Raw genomic sequence first — 17268 nt, 5'->3', positions numbered from 1 at the left:
ATGAAAATAAAACACATTTAACATTTGGGAAATATCTTATCATCTCTGTGGCCAACCTGGCTTGGTTCTGCACCATCTTGACTGTCTGAGGGCACAACACCATCAGCCTCAGCACTGTCCTCAGCCAGCACTTCCTCCTGAGGAGAAAACATGACAATCAGAGCTGCACACACTTTATCGATTATCAAAAATAATGAAAATGCCTATTTTTTCCATAGCTTTATGTTTAATCCCCTTCCTCACCTCTGGACCCACTCTCTGGATGATGCGCAGCTTCTTGGGTATAGGAGCTCTGGAGTTGTCGTCCTGGGTGGCTTCTGTGTCAGTGACCATGGTGGTGCTTTCCTCCTCCTCTCGAGGCCTCTTGGACATCGAGGAGGTTCCTGGTGTTGCTGAAACTGGAGATAATGCATGGCTGTTGTTCTTCTTGTCCCTCATACTCATGGTCAAATTACCATTTTAAACTTTAAAAAGATCAGATTCTCACCAGTGCCAAACACAGAGGAGGTGGAGGAAGTCGAAGGCCATTCCACCTGTGAGCTAGGTGTTGCCTCTATGACCACAGGTGGTGGCTCCTGGTTGGCTGGCTCTGTATGGGTCATGCTCTGTTGCTGCGTTGGCTGAACAAATGCCGTGGCCTGTGTCTGGGTCTGCTGAACAGTCAACATGGGGCTAGCTAAAGTAGTCTGGACATTGGGGCTGGCGGAGCGCACTGAACCGCTGGCGCTGCCGTACACAGTCACATGCTCCACTGGTGGACCTTCAGTAGACTGCATGGCTGTAGAGGAGTTCAAGTTAGTGGAAAAGAGATTCACATAAAGTTGAACCAAAGTTAGAAATGCAGGAAATTGTACCAAACCTTCACTGAGCCATTAGCTGCATTACATAGCATTAAGATATGTTTAAGGCCATATCATCTGTAAATGCTTGAGTGGGATTAATAACTAAATGGCCATGTCTCACTTGAGACAAAGGGGACAATAATATTTTGGCTGGCAAAGCTCATCTCTGAAGTGGTGCTGTTAGACTTACCTTCCTGGGTCTCCACCTGTGTGGTGGGCATGACCGTAGCTGTGGGCGTTGGTGTGGGAACAGTAGCCGGGGTGATCATGGGCCTGATGCTTGCTCTTGGAGTGGGTTTGTTCCCTGGGTTGACAGGCTGCTTACTGGCTGTAGGGGCTACAGGCGTTGGCTTAATGTTGGCAGTTGGAGGTTCAGAGGTGCTGGCACTGACAGAGGCACAGATCAGGACATGAATAATCATTCTACTAATGTACATTTAATAAAAGAAAATTTTGAACAAGTCAAAGCAAGTGTACTAACAAGCCTTGCAGAACTCTAGGAATTGTGGGATGCTCATTTCTACATATCTATGTGTCATTGCAGTGTAAACTTATAAATGATTAGTAGTTTCATTGGTTGTGTATCATACCTGCCCCTGTCTGCAGCTGGAGTTGTCTTCAGGCTGATCTGTCTCTGTTCTGTGCTCCTCTGCTGCTCCTGTGTCTGAAAATTAGGACGGAGTCATGATGGGCCAACAAGATACTGAGAGTCGTAATACTGTAGTTTCACCGAGCTTGCATCAGTGCTGCACACCTCCAATGTGATCTACTGAATTTGTCAGCCATCTATTCATGGCATTGCCAATGCAAATTTTCCCAAACCATGACAGGCAGGTTACAAACAAATCATCTGCCTTGTAGAAAACTACAAAGCAGGTTCGCACCTTGCTTGGACCTGCCTCAGGTGGCTCATCTCTTTGCTCTTGTCTCTCCTGTTGACCTCGCAGGTCTCTCAGTTCTCTCTCCTGCCGACTCAGGCGGCCCTCATATTGAGACTTGAGAGCGCTCACTCGAACCTCCAGCTCCTCACGCTGCTGCTTTAGCTCATCATTTTCCTTCTTCAGCTGGTCTTTGGTGCCTGGACATAAATTTGCTTGGTCTGAGATCCAAATAAAACAAACAAACAAACAAACAAACAACACTACAATTTGGACAGAGGAGAAGAGTCCCTATGGTTATAACACTCTCTTACCCATGAGCTGGTTGATCTTCTGTTTGGCATAAACAATGGCTTTTCTGGTCTTCTCCTCCTTGTCGGCCATCTGCTGCCTCAGTGTATCCTCCTGGGAAGTCTTATCCTGCAACTCCTGCCTGAGCCTGGTCAGCTCTGTCTGCACCCTGGAGCACTGTTCCTGAGCATTACGCACCTCAGTCTCACGCTCTGTGACCACCTGTGGCAGTCCACGAAAACAAGAGACAGATAAATATATGTTTGTAAAAAAGGCAGGTGTGTTTATACAGTGGAATGGAATAAATGAATGAACACTATATTTTGCAATGGCTTAGACAATACAACCTATGTGATCTTAAAAGCTGATCACAGTGCAAGACGACTTTGGCCGCCCTGATGGGAGGCCAAGAACAGAAAAACTGAATCTGTGATGTTTAACCTTGTTTATGTTCTCCAGCTGTCCTTCCAGCTCTTTGGTCTTGGCTTCGGCCTGGCTCAGAGAATCTCTGAGGCCCTGGAGTTCCTGAACTGAAGCCTGACGAGCCTCCTCTTCTTGGGAAGGACCTGCTGCAGCCTCAGCTACCATCTGAAGGAAAGGTTCATTACGCTTACACCAGCACAGCAAAGATGGCGGTAGTTAACGGTTCATAATGGATTTAAACATTCAATAGAACCATTCACTTTTTGCTTCCTTTGGATTAAAGACCAAGGCTGTCAGGGTAACAGCGACTGAGCGCTCACCTTGTCATGTTCCACCTTGAGTTCATCATACTGAGTTTTGTAGCGGCGTCCAATCTTCTTGACCTGGGTGATAGTTCGCACCTTCTCCTGGAGATCCTGGTTCTTGGTATCCAATTCCTTCTTCAGCGAATTTCTCTCATCAGTTATCTTATTCATACTGTCACGCAAGTTTTGTATCTGGGTTTGCAGGGATGTTGTTAGGTTATTGGTCCTATAGAGAGAAATGAAGTGATTGGGAAGATTAATGGTAAGGTGTGAGGCAGAGAATCAGCAGACTTAAATAGGAAAAGGGGAAAGTAAACAAATATACTGTTCAAAAAACTATTCAGAAGTTATGCTATTCATTATTCCCCACCTGGCCACTTCTGCTTTGAGTCTGGTACTCTCCTCAGTGAGCTGCTGGATGCGTTTTAGATGTGCCTCCTTCTCAGAGTGCAGACGCTTGTACTCCTCTGGATCTGAATCTTTCTGTTGACTCACCAAATGCTGGAAGAGTATGAAGAAAGAAAACTTAGTTTAGTGAGTTAGTGGTGAGAATAGATAAAACATTGGAAATAAAAATGTCTTATAACTTCTCTTAACACAAGCTTGAATAAAGCAGAACAATCTACTTTTCTAATGATAACAGGTAAATACTGCCCTTCATACAGACAGCATCATCGGTTTAGTCTTTTCACTGACCTGTGTCCGAGCCTTCCAGCGCTTGATCTCCTCCTCCAGTATCTTCTTCTCCGCCTGCAGCATGCCACTCTTCTCACTCAGCTCAGAGTTAGCTTGCTGCAGTGGCATGATGTCTGACTCCAGCTTTTGCACCTGAAACACACAGAAGATGAGCTGAAACCAAGTGGAACTAGGAGTTCACCGAGTAGATTACTGGAGAATAGCATGCTATAGAGGTGCACATAAAATTCAACACAACTACATTTCTCTATAAAAAGGGAACTGATACCTTAGCTTGGGTTTGCTGCAGTTCCTGCTCCATCTTGTCCTTCTCCTCTCTCAGCATCTTGTTGGTCTCCATCAGGATACTCATAGTTTCCGTCTTCTTCATCAGTTCATCATGCTGAGCAAGGGTCTTTGCTGTCACCTGAGTCAGTCAAATTAGCATAGTGGCCCGGTTAGACTTATTTGTATATCAGAGTCTTTCTGGAAGTAAAATGCCCTCGACCTCTTTGGTGGTGTGTGAGCGAGAAGACCATTTCTCTACACAGATAAATAAAAACTTTTAAGAAAAGAGATTCCTAATAAAGTCAACTTTGTCTAAAGTCAACACTCTGCATGTTCATTCATCTGCAATGCAGCACTTTTACCTTGTTGAATACAAGTGGTTGTTGTACACAACATTATTGGTAAATATAGGATCAGAGGGTATAAAAAAGTGTAAAAACACACCTGCATCCTCTCCCTTGCGGCACTCAAACTGTCCTGCACCTCTTTCAGCTCTCGTTCCAGGTGCTCCACCCTCAGACGATAACGCAAACTCTCACCTTGGGCAACCTCAAAGCGAGATTCTGCAATCTCCTTCTCCCGACGCACAAATCTGTGAGGTATAACAAATCCAGGTGTCAACAAAAGAATAGAAAATAGTAGGACGGTGACCACAGGTTAGTAAATACTAAATGTTTGTAGAATGTTTTTTCCCAGTTCACTGAGAGAGATTTGTTTCCATGTATGACTGAAGATGCGTTACCTGAGGATCTCAAGGACTTGGTCTTGAGATTTGCCCTCTTCAATCAGAGGGATGTTCATGGTACTCTCACTAGCAGCACGCTGCAAATTGTCAGCCATCTTGCTGCTCATCGTCTGGATCTGCTCATGCAGGAGGGCGTTCTGCCTCTGCAACTCCTCGTGGCGATTCTCCATCTTTGACATCTCCTCCTAGAAGATGAGGAAAGAAATTAAGATTGAAACCTTAAAGCATTTCTATCAAAAACAAATAAATGGCTTTGACAAACAAGCATTACACCTAAAAATATGATGGACTAAAAAGCTTTTGTTAGGCTTACAATGTATAATTTTCATGTGTGCAAGACTACTTTTAAACTCAATGTTAATATATCTTATAGCATGTGGTCATCACCTATACCAACCTTGAGGATCTTTTCCTGCTCCTCCCAGGAGACCCGGGCCTCCAGTAGCTCAGTGCTGACCCTCTGGACTTTCTCCTCCAGCTGGTGTCTCAGCTCCACGGCCTGCAGGGCCTGAGCCTTAGCAGCCTGCAGCGCCTCCACGTCTGCCGCATGCAACATCATCTCTCGCTCATACTTATCTTGCGCTTCTGCTGCCAGCTTAGCCTTGCAAATGGGAAAGAACGTCATGTAATCTTTAAATGCCCTAATTTTCCTCAATGACTCATTAAATTAAATTAAAAATCCGTAATTCTAAATATAAAAATGTCCACCAACTGCAGTCATTGTGGTTCATCATGCAGTATGAAATACTAAATAACCAATAAGGTGCAGACAGAAATACACTCATTCTTTGGCTGTTAAATCATATGACATGATGTTTCAACCTGCTTTGCGTTCACTCAGAGAGGTATGCAGGGAAACCTGTAATGAGTGTTTAACGGACTATGACAAGATGTAACGAAGCCTTCCTTCAAAATAAAATGGTCTATTACCTTTAAAACGCTATGTCGTAAATCATTACGAGTTAGAAATGGACATGAGGAAATAGGGTGGCTTTTTCACAACATCTGCATTCTCTTTCAGATATTTGAGAACAGGAAAGAAATGGTGCTCAGTATCAGATCAGCAGATTTAATGGGATTAACCAATGACCAGTCTCAGGCCTCACTGGAACATTGGTAATAGGAGATTATATTTGGATTATAATCATTTCCTTTCTAAAACATATTTATAATAGTTGCTCACCTGCTCCTGGCTGTCTTGTAGAGCCTGCTGTTGCTGGGCTTCAGCCACTGCCACTTGCTGCAGCGCCGCCTGGTGATCTGCCTGGGAATTGCTTAAACTTCTCTGCAGACTGTTGATCTAACAGACACACAAAGACAAACAAAAAGATACTTATCAACATTGTCCTTACTTTTATAATTGAAACCAACAAAACAGAGCCGATAAGCCAAATGTGGTGATGGAAAAAAATGTCATGAATTGGTATCTATTTATTTTTTTTAGTAAAGTGTTCGGCAATCTTTGGACTTGCTTAATAATGTGATATTTCAAAATACCTGCTCCTCCAGTGAGGCTAGGGCGCTCTTCCTTTGCTCCTCTAAGCCTTGCTTTTCTTTCTCTGCTTCCAGAAGCTTCTCTTCCAGCCTGCGGTGCTGCTCTTCAGTTTCCTTCATATGGGCTTCGATGGAGGCGCGTGCCTGCTCCGTTACCTGGTCATTAGGCATTAGCAAAATATTAACTTTATTTAATTTTACCAATAATCTTCACCAAAATGTCCCATTATGTAATATTGTTCCCAAGGTTTTTCAAAGCTAAAATCAGTGTGCGGGAACTCATAACTGTCAGACCAATACCTGGGGTGTATGATAGTAACACATTTTTTGTGGTTGGGGTCAATTGATTTATGAGAGGTGGAATAATGACAGGTAGTTTGCGTTTGTTTTGCACCTGCTTCTCTTTATCCAGAGATTCCTCCAGGCTCTGAGCCATGGCTCTGTACTGCTCCATGGTGGAGGTGGCTGCCCTGAGGCTCTCTGCCAGCTCCTCGGCCTGGGTTTCAGCCAACCTCAGACGACCCAGTAGGTCCTCTCTGTCTTGATCCGAACCCTGCAGGCCTGAAATAAGGAACAATCAGTGGAAGAAGTGAGTGATGCATTTTGACAACAGTGCAATTAGTATGTGTTGTAAGAGGCAAGGATGGATTGTAGACTAATGAAAATACCATTACATAGTTAAGGGTCTGCACTTAAAACCCACAGAAAGAATGTGACTTAGACATGTTTCTGAGCTTTTTTACTGAATCCCGTCTTATATAAACCGTTTGAAAAAACAACAGTTTATAAGAACATATCATGGTAGCATATATTTTTTTTTAAACATTTAAAAAGTGGGTCATACGACTACAATAAAAAGACAGAACCTGTAAAATCGGATTTACTTGCATCTTATTAACTTCCCAGAAACGCAAACTAGCACGTAAATGTTCATTTTAGTGAACTATAATTACGCAGTCAATGCCTTTACAAGAAACCCTGAAGGATTCGACTTCCAAAGATGTTACTCCATGAATTGCTCTGCCTAAATCTGAGGTTATGAGATTTGACGACAATCAGCAAATATACAATGCATTTAGGTCTGTACATGTATTGATTTATATATGTATTTATGTATTTTCCCATGTTGTCTTGTTACTGTCCTTCTTATTATAGTTACATATAATATAGTATTTTCTTAATGTGTACAGTTGTCTCACACTTGTGTGTTCTTTGTAGTGTCTTTCTGTGTTTATTTAATTTCTACTCTATGTGCCTTTTAAATTGCCCCCCTGGGGACAAATAAAGTTTATTGAATTGATGTACTTTGTGGTTGTGTTATGTACTTCTCCCCGTATCTGTGTGTGTTTGTGCCAACCTCTGATGTTGGGCGTGGTGGGGGAACTCAGGATATGACGTGCTTCGCTGCTGCCTTGATGCAGCCTGTGTGTGTTGAGCTCCAACTCAGCAGCATTCAGCAGCTCTTTGGTCTTCTGGTGTAAAGCCACCTGTATCTCTAGTTGCCTCTTTGCCTCCATCAGCTGGATCTGGAGAATGAGAAATCAGTGACATTGAAAAATACTCTGAGCAAACTACTGAATCCTCTAGTCCTTTTGATCTCCATTGTTATTAGCTTAAGGCAAAAGAGAGTGATGACATCGGGTGAAGCGACTTCCATCACTGACAAATTAAGCTTTCTGAAAAAGAGGCCACAGTGAATTGGTTCTTTGGATTGCATGGGGCACATACAGTTCTTATGGCTGTACCAAATCTTCAGACTCTTTTACCTTTAATCAGTATGGGAAACCAGTTGAACTTAGTTTAGCTTACTTCTTGGTTTCTGCTGAGCAGGTGGCGCTGTTCCACTTCGTTCTCCAGCTTCTTCTGCAGCTGGGAGATTTCCCGCTCCTGCTTCTCTAACTGGCTGTTGAGACGCTGGCGTGTGTCAGTCTCTGAACGCTCCAGAGTGGCCTAGAAGAAAACAGAGAGGCTCATGAGACAAACAGTCATACAAACAGATTTATTCTTAAGTTGCATTTGTAAACGAATTAAGAGTCATTTAAACAATTTTCTCACTCAGAACTCCGGAGTAGTCCAGACTTCTTGTATAAGTTATTAAGAGATATACTGACTTTCTCCACCAGGGGAAAACACACTAAATTGATTTAAGACTTAATCTGAATGAATTTGGAAGTTAAATATCATATCAAAATTGATTTAATTAATAGATATCTGTAACAAACTTAATGCAAAATTTACATTCTATTCACTTCGTCACCATAATTGCTTGCCAATTTACTAAGAGTGTATTTCATCACAGCAGCTTATATATATTTCAGTAGTTACCTCAGGGTCTTTATTCAGCTCGCTCTCCAATATCATCCTCTGTTGCACTCGACAGTGTGTAATCTACAGTCAGCTGTAACTTCTTCTAGTCTAATAGCTCAATGATTGTTGTCCCCCTGACTGCCTCTCATATAAAACACGCACCCTTGCTTTGAAAAGATGTTTTTAGCATCTACCTTCATGTAACCTATACAATTCCCTTTTTATTTCTGTCACTGGACTGCACTGCTCCGATGACGCATAACTGAGAGATGTATTATTTCTATTCCTTTAATAAGACAACTGACACTAAATTAGTTATGCTTTTGTTTGCCGATTTCTGGCAGCAGACTTGAAGCTCTCAGTGTGAAATTATTTTTACCCTTGTACAACATTTCTGTAAATGGACTTTTCCCATAAACGAGACAAAACAGGCATCCTTATATGGCAATTTCAGGGGCATTGATCATGATATTGATTAAATCTCACGAATGCGCACCTCCTCATGAGCAGGTGGTATTCATCATTGTGAAAGAAGCGATTTACGACAACTTTGTACAGTTCAGAGAGTTTGGTGAATCTGAACACTAGTGCAAACAGGCCTCCAAAAAAGTGAGAGAATTTTAGGACAAGAATAAGAAAATGTTCTTGCATGAGTTCCAGTGAGTGAGAGATAACGCTCTATTAGATTACCTGAATACTCTGGAGGTTGGTCAACAGCAGCTTCTGGCTCTGTTGCTGGCTCTGGACTGTTTCTTTCTCCTGAGTCAGCCTGGACTCCACCAGCTTCAGCATGTTTCTCTCCTTACGCAGACTCTCAGCGCAGCCCTGAGAGGCAGGAGGAGATAAGTCTAGATGGCTCTGTGATTCTTTAAGCAGTCATAAATTGACTGCTGCAATTCCCCACAGTAATGGTAAAATGCTGAGGAAAAACAAACTCAGGCACAAACGACAAAAAAAGGCAAAAGGATACAAACCTCAGCCATGGTGAGTTTCTCTTTGGCAGCTCTCAGGTCCTCATTCAAAGTGTGGACAGTCTGCTCATGCTTCTGCGTGGAAGCCGTCATCTTCTGTTCTTTCTCTCTTAGGGAGGCAATCTCTTTCCTGTATCCCTCAACGTTGTCCTGCAGCATCTCATACCTGACATTGTGGAGATGGAAATCAGTTTTAGTGGCCTATGCTCTCCTAGTGATGGCCAAATCTTGTTTTACTTAAAAAGTTACATTTAAATAGTAGTTACTTCTCAAAAACAATTCACAGCCAGCATAGTTTTGTTCCTGCTCATGCTTACCTCTTGGAGGCAAACTCCAGCTGGGTGGATATTTTGGCATTCTGGGAACGAAGGTCAGAGAGCTGCTCCTGAAGCTTCTCATTCTGCTCCATCAGCACCTTGTCACTCTCCACACGCTCTTTTTTGTAGGTAGAGAACACCTCCTGCAACTGCAGATGCAACCAGATATTCTTATTTTCTATTAACACAGCGACAGCTGTTCGTGTCTGAAAATACCATTTTCATAAAAGAAACCAAACACATGTTAAACCAGCCTCTGAGCCATTCATATGAGACTGCTTTCACAGGTTAATCCTTGGTCGGCATTCACTGAAACCTGGATCTGTAACTGGAGTTCCATACACATGACTGCTGAACACTTCAGTACATAATCTGATGCACTGATTTCAATAAGAAGCAAATAAACTTTCATTTTCAGTTTAGTTTCTTTTACACGCTAACTGGGGATTGTATAAATGTTTGCATCCACTTTGACCTCACTCTAATTCATTCTCTTGCATCATTCACAAAAAGAGTGTAAGAACCTTCTAAGGGGCACATCATTTAAGCAAATGCAGAGCTCTCGATATAGACACATTGCCATCTAGTGGTCGGGACATAGGAAACAAACACGCCAAGCTAAGTAGTGCAGTGGGTAGTTGTTCATAAATACTAATCCGCAGATAGATTTGCTGTTATTCAGTGACAAGCAGAAATCTGGATGTCTGAAGCCATCCGAGTGCTTTACTGTAATCTAACATCAAGCAAAACCAGGCCTGAAAATAAATACAACATTTGTTTTAATGGAACACATGTTGGGCACAGCTTGACATGCACCATGTGGTATGAAGACTATATGTAAGTGACTGTTGTGTTGCTGAGATTAGTACACTTAAAGATGCCTTTAATCTATGTGTGTTGTCTTGGCTGTGGGCTTTTGGCAATTAAAGCAGCAACAACTGTGAAGATATCACAATTTGTCTAGCAAATGTGGTACTCACCTGTCGCAAAGCTGCCTTGGCCTCCAGTGCTTCAGCAGACTCAGTTGCCATGGAGACGAGAGCAGTTGGGGTTCCTGTGGTGGGAGTGGCTGCAGGTGAGCGTCGAGGGGTGGTCGTCAAGGAGAACTCATCAGGTGATGTACCTTAAGGAAAAATCATCACAGACACTGTGTAAGCAGTAGTGAAACTGAACTGCCTTAAAATTGATTAATGGTGCCATTACCCAAGAAGTTAAATGTACATGTGCAGGACGTCCCGTCGTGTGTCAATTAGATATCACTTGGTTTGTTTTGTCTGTGTTACCTTGCTGAGGGAAGTTAACTCCAGTTGCCTGAGCCAGCAGCACACGGTACATGTCCCTCTGCCTCACGATGGACTCAGTCATTTTTACTTGTTGGCTGCGCTGCTCCTTCAGGGACTCCAGCTCAGCCTGTGCTTTCTCTAAACTCTGCACCAGCTCACCATGCCTGTAACAGTTCAACTTGATTAGCCAGCTGACAAATCTTCAAATCACACACAAGAAAACACCAGGGTTTTTCATGCAGTATCCCACCCAAATGCTTCTTTAAATAATTTCAAAAAAGATGCTGACTCATCATGCAAAAATGAGGTATGACAGAGATTAGACTGGAACTGACCAGTTAAATAATAATCATTTCAAAATCTCCAAATAATTCAGCACAATATATTAAAAACAACTGAATCAATAACATGATTGTACAGGAAGAAAAACAAGAACACACAAAATGAAAAACATTTACAAAGTTTGTTTTATGTCCTGAGTTAGAAGGAATATGTGGTTTGTTTGATGGTTTCAGTCTAGGAAAGCTTGATTTATTTGGTTAGCAAAAAACAAAAAAAAAACCCCAAAAACTAATTTGAACATACTTGTTGCCGGTGGCTTCAAACTCCTCTTTCTCTTGGGCATCACTGAGCTCCCTGAGGGCCACCAGAAGACGTTGGTTCTGCTTCTGAAGCTCTTCCACACTGCGGAAGGTCACCAAATGTTGGCTGATCACCTCCGATGTGCTGCTGACGTCGGCTGAGCTCACCTCCTCCTCATGAACCACATGGTTTCCACGAGCCTCTTCCAGCTCGATCAGCAGCACACGCACCTGGCAGGAAGGAATAAGTATGACTCTGAAATTAAGAATCTGGAGATATCTGATAAAGTAGGTTTTCCATTTCTGAAAATAATCTGAATTAAGAAGGGAGAGGAAAGTGAACCCACCTGCTGAGCCATGTCTGCCAGCTGCAGTTCACACCTCTGATTGTCCCTTTCTAAGACAGAGGAGCGCTTGTTGGCCTCATCAGACTCCCTCTGCAGACGATGCACCTCCTGAAGTAAACATACAAGAAGATTCAAAAATTGATTAGCGACTTTAAAAGTAGAAGGTTTGATGTAATACAGAATGTATTATTCATGCATTATGCACCTTTACAGCCTGCTCCAGTTTGGCAGAAAGACTAGCCACTGACTTCTGCATACGCTCATGCTCATCCCTTTGCCGTTTGAGGAGGGGGGCTTTTGCTTCCACTTCCTGCACTATGTCATCCAGGTACTTGTTGACTCGCTTGTTCTCCAAGCGCTCCAACTGCAGCTGCTCCTGGCTCTCCACATAGGCAGTATACAACTGAAAATATATGGCAATGTCTCAATGTTCAATACTATTTATCGAGCAGTTACAAGCAGGACAGTAACCACTGTGAAAATACATACTACAATCCCTTAGTAGTTGACTGTAAATGTAGTTGTTCAACAATGACGTATTTCCAAAATCACAACAACCATATGTTTACCCTTAACATGGTCTATACTGGTCAGATACTGGAAATTTGTTTGTGGCAGTCTATTAGACCTCATCAATGGCAAACTTGATTCTTACACGCCATTCGCTCCAATCCATTTCCAAGTTATACTAAGGTTTATAATACAGTCTACATTTTAGGGTGTTGAAATTCAGCTGCACGTACCTCAGTCAGCTTCATACCAGGCTTGATCTTGGATACAGCAGCTGCTGTTGGAGACATTGTTGTCATTTGCTCCTCTGTCAGTACAGATGTTGTACCAACAGGACCTTGATAGAAAAAGGAGGGGACAGATCATTGGACATTTATCTTTATAAGGCTCGGGGCTGACTTATTTTAAATTCAAGATCAAATTTCTGACTGACTTATTCGAATTTACTTTAAAATGTCCACACCGTAAATCAATGTTACAAGACAAGAACAGGACTATAATTAAACCGACTGACCTCTGAGTTTAGAACTTGACAGCAACTCATTGGCGTTGTCCAGCTCTTTCTCTAGACCCTGGATCCTCTCCTTTAGTTCAGCAACAGTCTTGTCTGTGGCACCATTCATCTCCTGCACCTTCTCCTCAAGGCCCTTGTTGGCTATGGTAGAGGGAGGAAATAAAGCAATGTTGGTGGAAATGCCAGCTACTGGAAATTAAATTAGTAGTTAGACCAGAAAGTTAAACAAACACAATTAAGCTTATTCACACTCTCTTCTTCTAAGAAGAAGTCAAGTACTAAATGGTCATGGTAGTTGTGGTTATTCTGTGGTAGCCTCGCACCTTCTCCAGCATCCTTCAGCAGTTTATGTAGCTCCTCCACAGCCCGACTCAGCTCTTCACTTTTCGCCTCAGAATCTGCTGCTGCACCCTGCCACCACCACAACAGTCATTGTGAATATAAAGCTTGATAGAAACAAAAAGAACCTGTCCTGCATGACTGAAATATTGTTTGAGTTGTATTTGATTTGATGTAAATATCATACACCTATCATATCATATCTTTGCAATTAAAAAATATCCAATCAAATAAGCCAAGTGTGTTTGTGTATTGTTAAACTGAAATGGTGACACAATGGATTTAAATTACTGCAAACTGGGAGTAAATGTTCTGTCTGTACACTTTACTGGAACCATCCAGGCTCACTTTCACACATGAACATACCTTATATAAATTGGAGAGCTTAATGTTGGCATTCAACTCATTTCTGAACTTTTCTTCCATGGTGGCTTGTTGTTCCTTGGTCTAGAGTGAGTAAAGATCCAGTCATAGAGTTACACCAACAATCATTAAACTGCAACAGTATTGATCATTTCAAAAATGTAATTGTTTTTGTGTAAAATAAGCCAAGATGAAAAGTTAAGGTTGGTGTTTAGAAATACCACACATACTTCTTTGAGTTTGCTGATCATGTCCTCATTCTGTTTCTGAAGGTTGTCATTTGAAGTCTTCAAACTGGCCACTTGGTCTTGGAGTCGGTTCAACTGGAAATCAGAAATAAAAAAGAAGGACCTTCATGAGATGACCATGAAATGTTGGCAATCATCTAAAACTAAAGATCCTTACACTAACAGAACACACAGAAAATGCCAACAGCCAAGACACACTAAGTTCTGAGCAGAACAAACTGCAAATTACCGACAGACAGCATCTTTGTTTAGGTGTGATGTTACTGGTGTACTGACCTGTGCATCACAGCCAGCTCCATAATGTGATGTAATGTCACAAACTCTAATTATAACAGTGCTTGATACTACTGACCAGATAAACAAGTATATGTAAATAAAGAAAATAGGCTTGCCTCATCTTCTTTATTTTCCAGGGTGCATTTCAACTCCAGGATCTCGTTACCCTTCTGTCGGGAGAGAGACAGCATCTCCTCACTCTTGGCCTTCAACTCCCCATTCAGCCAAGATGTCTGTCCATGTAAAAGCTCCTTCTCTTGTTCCATACGCTTCTCCTTGTACTGTAATGGCAAACCACCACAACTTCATTCAGTATTTTTTTTTTTTTTTTTTTTTTTTATAAAAGGCAACACGTAAAATGGAGGGTTTACAAAGTCACTTTATCTGCTGACAAAGATGGTGTTCAGATATTCAATGTGAAGATAACAATGAAGCTCACTTTAATATTGACTTCAGCTGCTTCAAGCTCATCTAACTTCATCTGCAGGGCCATCTTAGAGGTGCTGACTTCCACCAACTTATCATTGAGTTGCCTCAAGTCATCTGGTGGAGCAACAGAAAGTAACGGTTAGTAAACAGAGAAAAAAAAAAATTAAACTTAAAATATAAAAAAAACAATTGTGTCCATTCAAGTTCAACTGTCTGTACCATTTAAATGCTCCACTTCCAAGGATCTCCTTTCCAGTGTTCGTACAAGATCTCGCTTTTCTGCCTCCAGTTCCTCTTTGGCTTTTGACAGTAGAGTCTAAAAGAAAAAAAGCATTCATTAAACGATAGTGATTGATCGGCATGGCGTACAAATGAAATGCTACCCCTGATGATAGATGTAATTTTGGAGAAATCAATATTACCATTCGTCAGTTCAACTGGCTAGTCAATTAAAGTATAGTCCATTATAAATGTGTTTGTTTATGTAACATTTTCCAAAATATTCTTAACATATATACCAACAGGCAATTCAAGAAAGAGAAGACAACCAAATGTACCTCTGGCATTATGATAGAGTTTTGTCAAAATCAGGGAAATACAGTTAGCACATATAACATCTGGAATATACAGACATACTGCACTAACATTAGCAAATAGGTTGACTGAGTCAAGTGTAGACATCACCCATTACTGTGACTTTTATAAAGAACTACCTCCAACAAGTAAGCCATTACTATAATTGGCAGAATTTGTGTTAATTATTACAAATTCTAGGGGCTGTCCCCTAAAAGTCTGAGTCAATGGATCAGTTTAGAGAAGACCCTGAGTCACTGTACTAACTTTGTTTTGCTGCCTCAAACTACACACAGCAATGCAAGAGCAATAGTGCAGCAGGCTGTAAACTTTATAAACCAAGTCTTCCCTTAAAATGAAAAAATAAAATAAAATAAAGCAGGAGAGACGCTCCATGGTGCAGTAGGATTTCACAAGTGCGCTATGACCAAGATGCCAACTTTTACTTTCACCGACTTTGGAGAAATCTGATGTTTTCACATCTCAGACAGTGTTTTTAGGTAAAGCATGAGAGTCCCTCCAGAGTTGATGCATTAGTTCAAAGCACTGACTCTGGGACAGCCCAGACAAATTACCTAATATGTAGCAGCACACAGTGACACAGAACATAAATAATTAAGTAATATGACAGAAACATTTATTATTAGCATGGCGGATTTTGTTTTACTTACCTGTTCTGATGACAGCTTCTCTTGGGCAGACTCATTTTGCCTGTTTTTCTCACGCACAGTTTTAAGTTCTTCCTCTAAAAATAAAAGGGGCAGATGTATGTTAGAAAGTATGTTAATACAATCCAAGTCGAGACCGGTCAAGCTAAGTCAATATATAATATTGCAATAAGTTCCCTCTTACCAAGCTTGGTAAACTCATCTTTGAGCTTAAGATGTTCTTGAGTCTGGGACAAAAACTCTTCCTGACATTGGGCAAGTTGTTTCACTTTTTCAAAGAAATGTTGCTCTGTATGAAGAAGGTCGACAAAAACACAAACATGACATGTTACATTTTAACAGTAGCATTATGTCACTTTAGGCCACGGGACCAAACCATAGTAAGCTACTTAGGTGGATTATGTGATCAAATTTCTTCTGGTAACTTTATGAGTACCAGTCCCCAAAAAAAAACAAAACAAACAAACAACAAAGGGGCCAGTGTTATTAAATCCCTAGTACTTATAATATCTAAGTATGGCTTTGATATAATCATGAATTAGCATAGCATGTAATGATCTCGTTAAAAAAAAAAACGACAGGTCTGCTTGAAGACTATACAAAATAATAAATAATTACATTTGTTAAATCTTTGATTACCAAAAATAAAACATTTAAGAGCAGGATATTTTAAATCATTAGAATGGTTAAACATTGAAAATGTGGTTCAATATTTAACAGCAAGTCAATCGTTTATAAATATCCATATGGCATTGTATACACCTCACTACTAACAGGTGAGTGCAAAATACTAAGCATAGTCAAAGATAGAAAAACCTTTTATATAAAGACATGGAAAGAATAGATAAGGTGGAATGTATTTACTATTTAATCTTTACAATGTTACAACTCTCAACCAGCAGTGTAGGGGAGGCACAGCACACTTGGAAATGGGTTATCTGAACTTTAATTGTTTTTATTCTTTGTCATTCTTCTTTGGATGCTGCTTGTATGCATGTCTGTTTTCTATGTTTTCTCACGTGTATTTCATGTTGAATTGAATTGAATCCATATTTCTTTGACCTCACTTTTTTCCGTTTTTGAATATTAGGTTTTATTAGGAGTTTAATTATGGTTTTTATTGTGAGAAAATAAACCAAATCAAACCAGATTGTATTTAAGTTTACAGTAGCTCAGTGGGTTAACTAGCTAACGTTAGCATTAGTAAGCGTGACAATGTGGTAAAGGATAACCTGCAGTTTTACCCACCCAAAGCCTTTAACAGACATTCGTAAAAGCAATTAATAGACATATAAAATAATTGGTAATGTCGAGGTTAATATGTTAGTATGTTCAAGTCTAAATATTTACTTTAACTTTGCTCCGTTCACCAACGTTCGTGCATGGTGAGCAAAGCCAAACGCTTTAGCATCGCTAACTAGCAAAATAACAAATAATAACTTACCGCTGTCAACCCGAAATTGTTCTTGCTGTGCTTTCAAAGAATCGATTTCATACTGCTGATCGGAAAAAATCTTCTCGAGTTTGTTTTGAATTGTTTTAGGTAGTTTAGATAGATCGGAACCTTCAAACTCCTGCAGCAACAGTGCCGCCATTTTTCC

General features: G+C 41.0%; 1 protein-coding gene across 2 annotated transcripts in view; it reads right to left on the bottom strand.

Moving 5' to 3' along the window:
- tprb (translocated promoter region b, nuclear basket protein) overlaps positions 1 to 17268 on the bottom strand; it is a 24656-nt gene extending 7388 nt beyond the window's left edge. For both annotated transcript variants that reach the window (XM_023394499.2, XM_087170512.1), the window contains exons 1-39: positions 17112 to 17268; positions 15852 to 15956; positions 15671 to 15744; positions 14646 to 14742; positions 14437 to 14540; positions 14114 to 14278; positions 13704 to 13796; positions 13477 to 13557; positions 13095 to 13182; positions 12772 to 12912; positions 12491 to 12594; positions 11953 to 12150; positions 11748 to 11855; positions 11405 to 11631; positions 10820 to 10983; positions 10517 to 10659; positions 9537 to 9685; positions 9223 to 9385; positions 8939 to 9073; positions 7751 to 7891; positions 7299 to 7467; positions 6336 to 6502; positions 5945 to 6097; positions 5631 to 5747; positions 4845 to 5048; positions 4445 to 4632; positions 4147 to 4294; positions 3704 to 3841; positions 3436 to 3567; positions 3110 to 3240; positions 2755 to 2965; positions 2453 to 2599; positions 2035 to 2233; positions 1727 to 1920; positions 1433 to 1506; positions 1033 to 1229; positions 488 to 778; positions 244 to 398; positions 57 to 137 (exon numbers count right to left, since the gene is read on the bottom strand). In XM_023394499.2, coding sequence (XP_023250267.1) covers positions 57 to 137; positions 244 to 398; positions 488 to 778; positions 1033 to 1229; positions 1433 to 1506; positions 1727 to 1920; positions 2035 to 2233; positions 2453 to 2599; positions 2755 to 2965; positions 3110 to 3240; positions 3436 to 3567; positions 3704 to 3841; positions 4147 to 4294; positions 4445 to 4632; positions 4845 to 5048; positions 5631 to 5747; positions 5945 to 6097; positions 6336 to 6502; positions 7299 to 7467; positions 7751 to 7891; positions 8939 to 9073; positions 9223 to 9385; positions 9537 to 9685; positions 10517 to 10659; positions 10820 to 10983; positions 11405 to 11631; positions 11748 to 11855; positions 11953 to 12150; positions 12491 to 12594; positions 12772 to 12912; positions 13095 to 13182; positions 13477 to 13557; positions 13704 to 13796; positions 14114 to 14278; positions 14437 to 14540; positions 14646 to 14742; positions 15671 to 15744; positions 15852 to 15956; positions 17112 to 17262 — 5727 coding nt within the window. In that variant the 5' untranslated portion in view covers positions 17263 to 17268. The remainder of the gene's footprint in view (positions 1 to 56; positions 138 to 243; positions 399 to 487; positions 779 to 1032; positions 1230 to 1432; positions 1507 to 1726; positions 1921 to 2034; positions 2234 to 2452; positions 2600 to 2754; positions 2966 to 3109; positions 3241 to 3435; positions 3568 to 3703; positions 3842 to 4146; positions 4295 to 4444; positions 4633 to 4844; positions 5049 to 5630; positions 5748 to 5944; positions 6098 to 6335; positions 6503 to 7298; positions 7468 to 7750; positions 7892 to 8938; positions 9074 to 9222; positions 9386 to 9536; positions 9686 to 10516; positions 10660 to 10819; positions 10984 to 11404; positions 11632 to 11747; positions 11856 to 11952; positions 12151 to 12490; positions 12595 to 12771; positions 12913 to 13094; positions 13183 to 13476; positions 13558 to 13703; positions 13797 to 14113; positions 14279 to 14436; positions 14541 to 14645; positions 14743 to 15670; positions 15745 to 15851; positions 15957 to 17111) is intronic.

Source organism: Seriola lalandi, unplaced genomic scaffold (assembly GCF_002814215.2).
Source record: "Seriola lalandi dorsalis isolate HSWRI2012SDOR001 ecotype SW California unplaced genomic scaffold, Sedor1 jcf7180002054949, whole genome shotgun sequence".
Classification (NCBI taxonomy): domain Eukaryota; kingdom Metazoa; phylum Chordata; class Actinopteri; order Carangiformes; family Carangidae; genus Seriola; species Seriola lalandi.
This window is presented reverse-complemented; position numbering and strand designations above follow the sequence as displayed.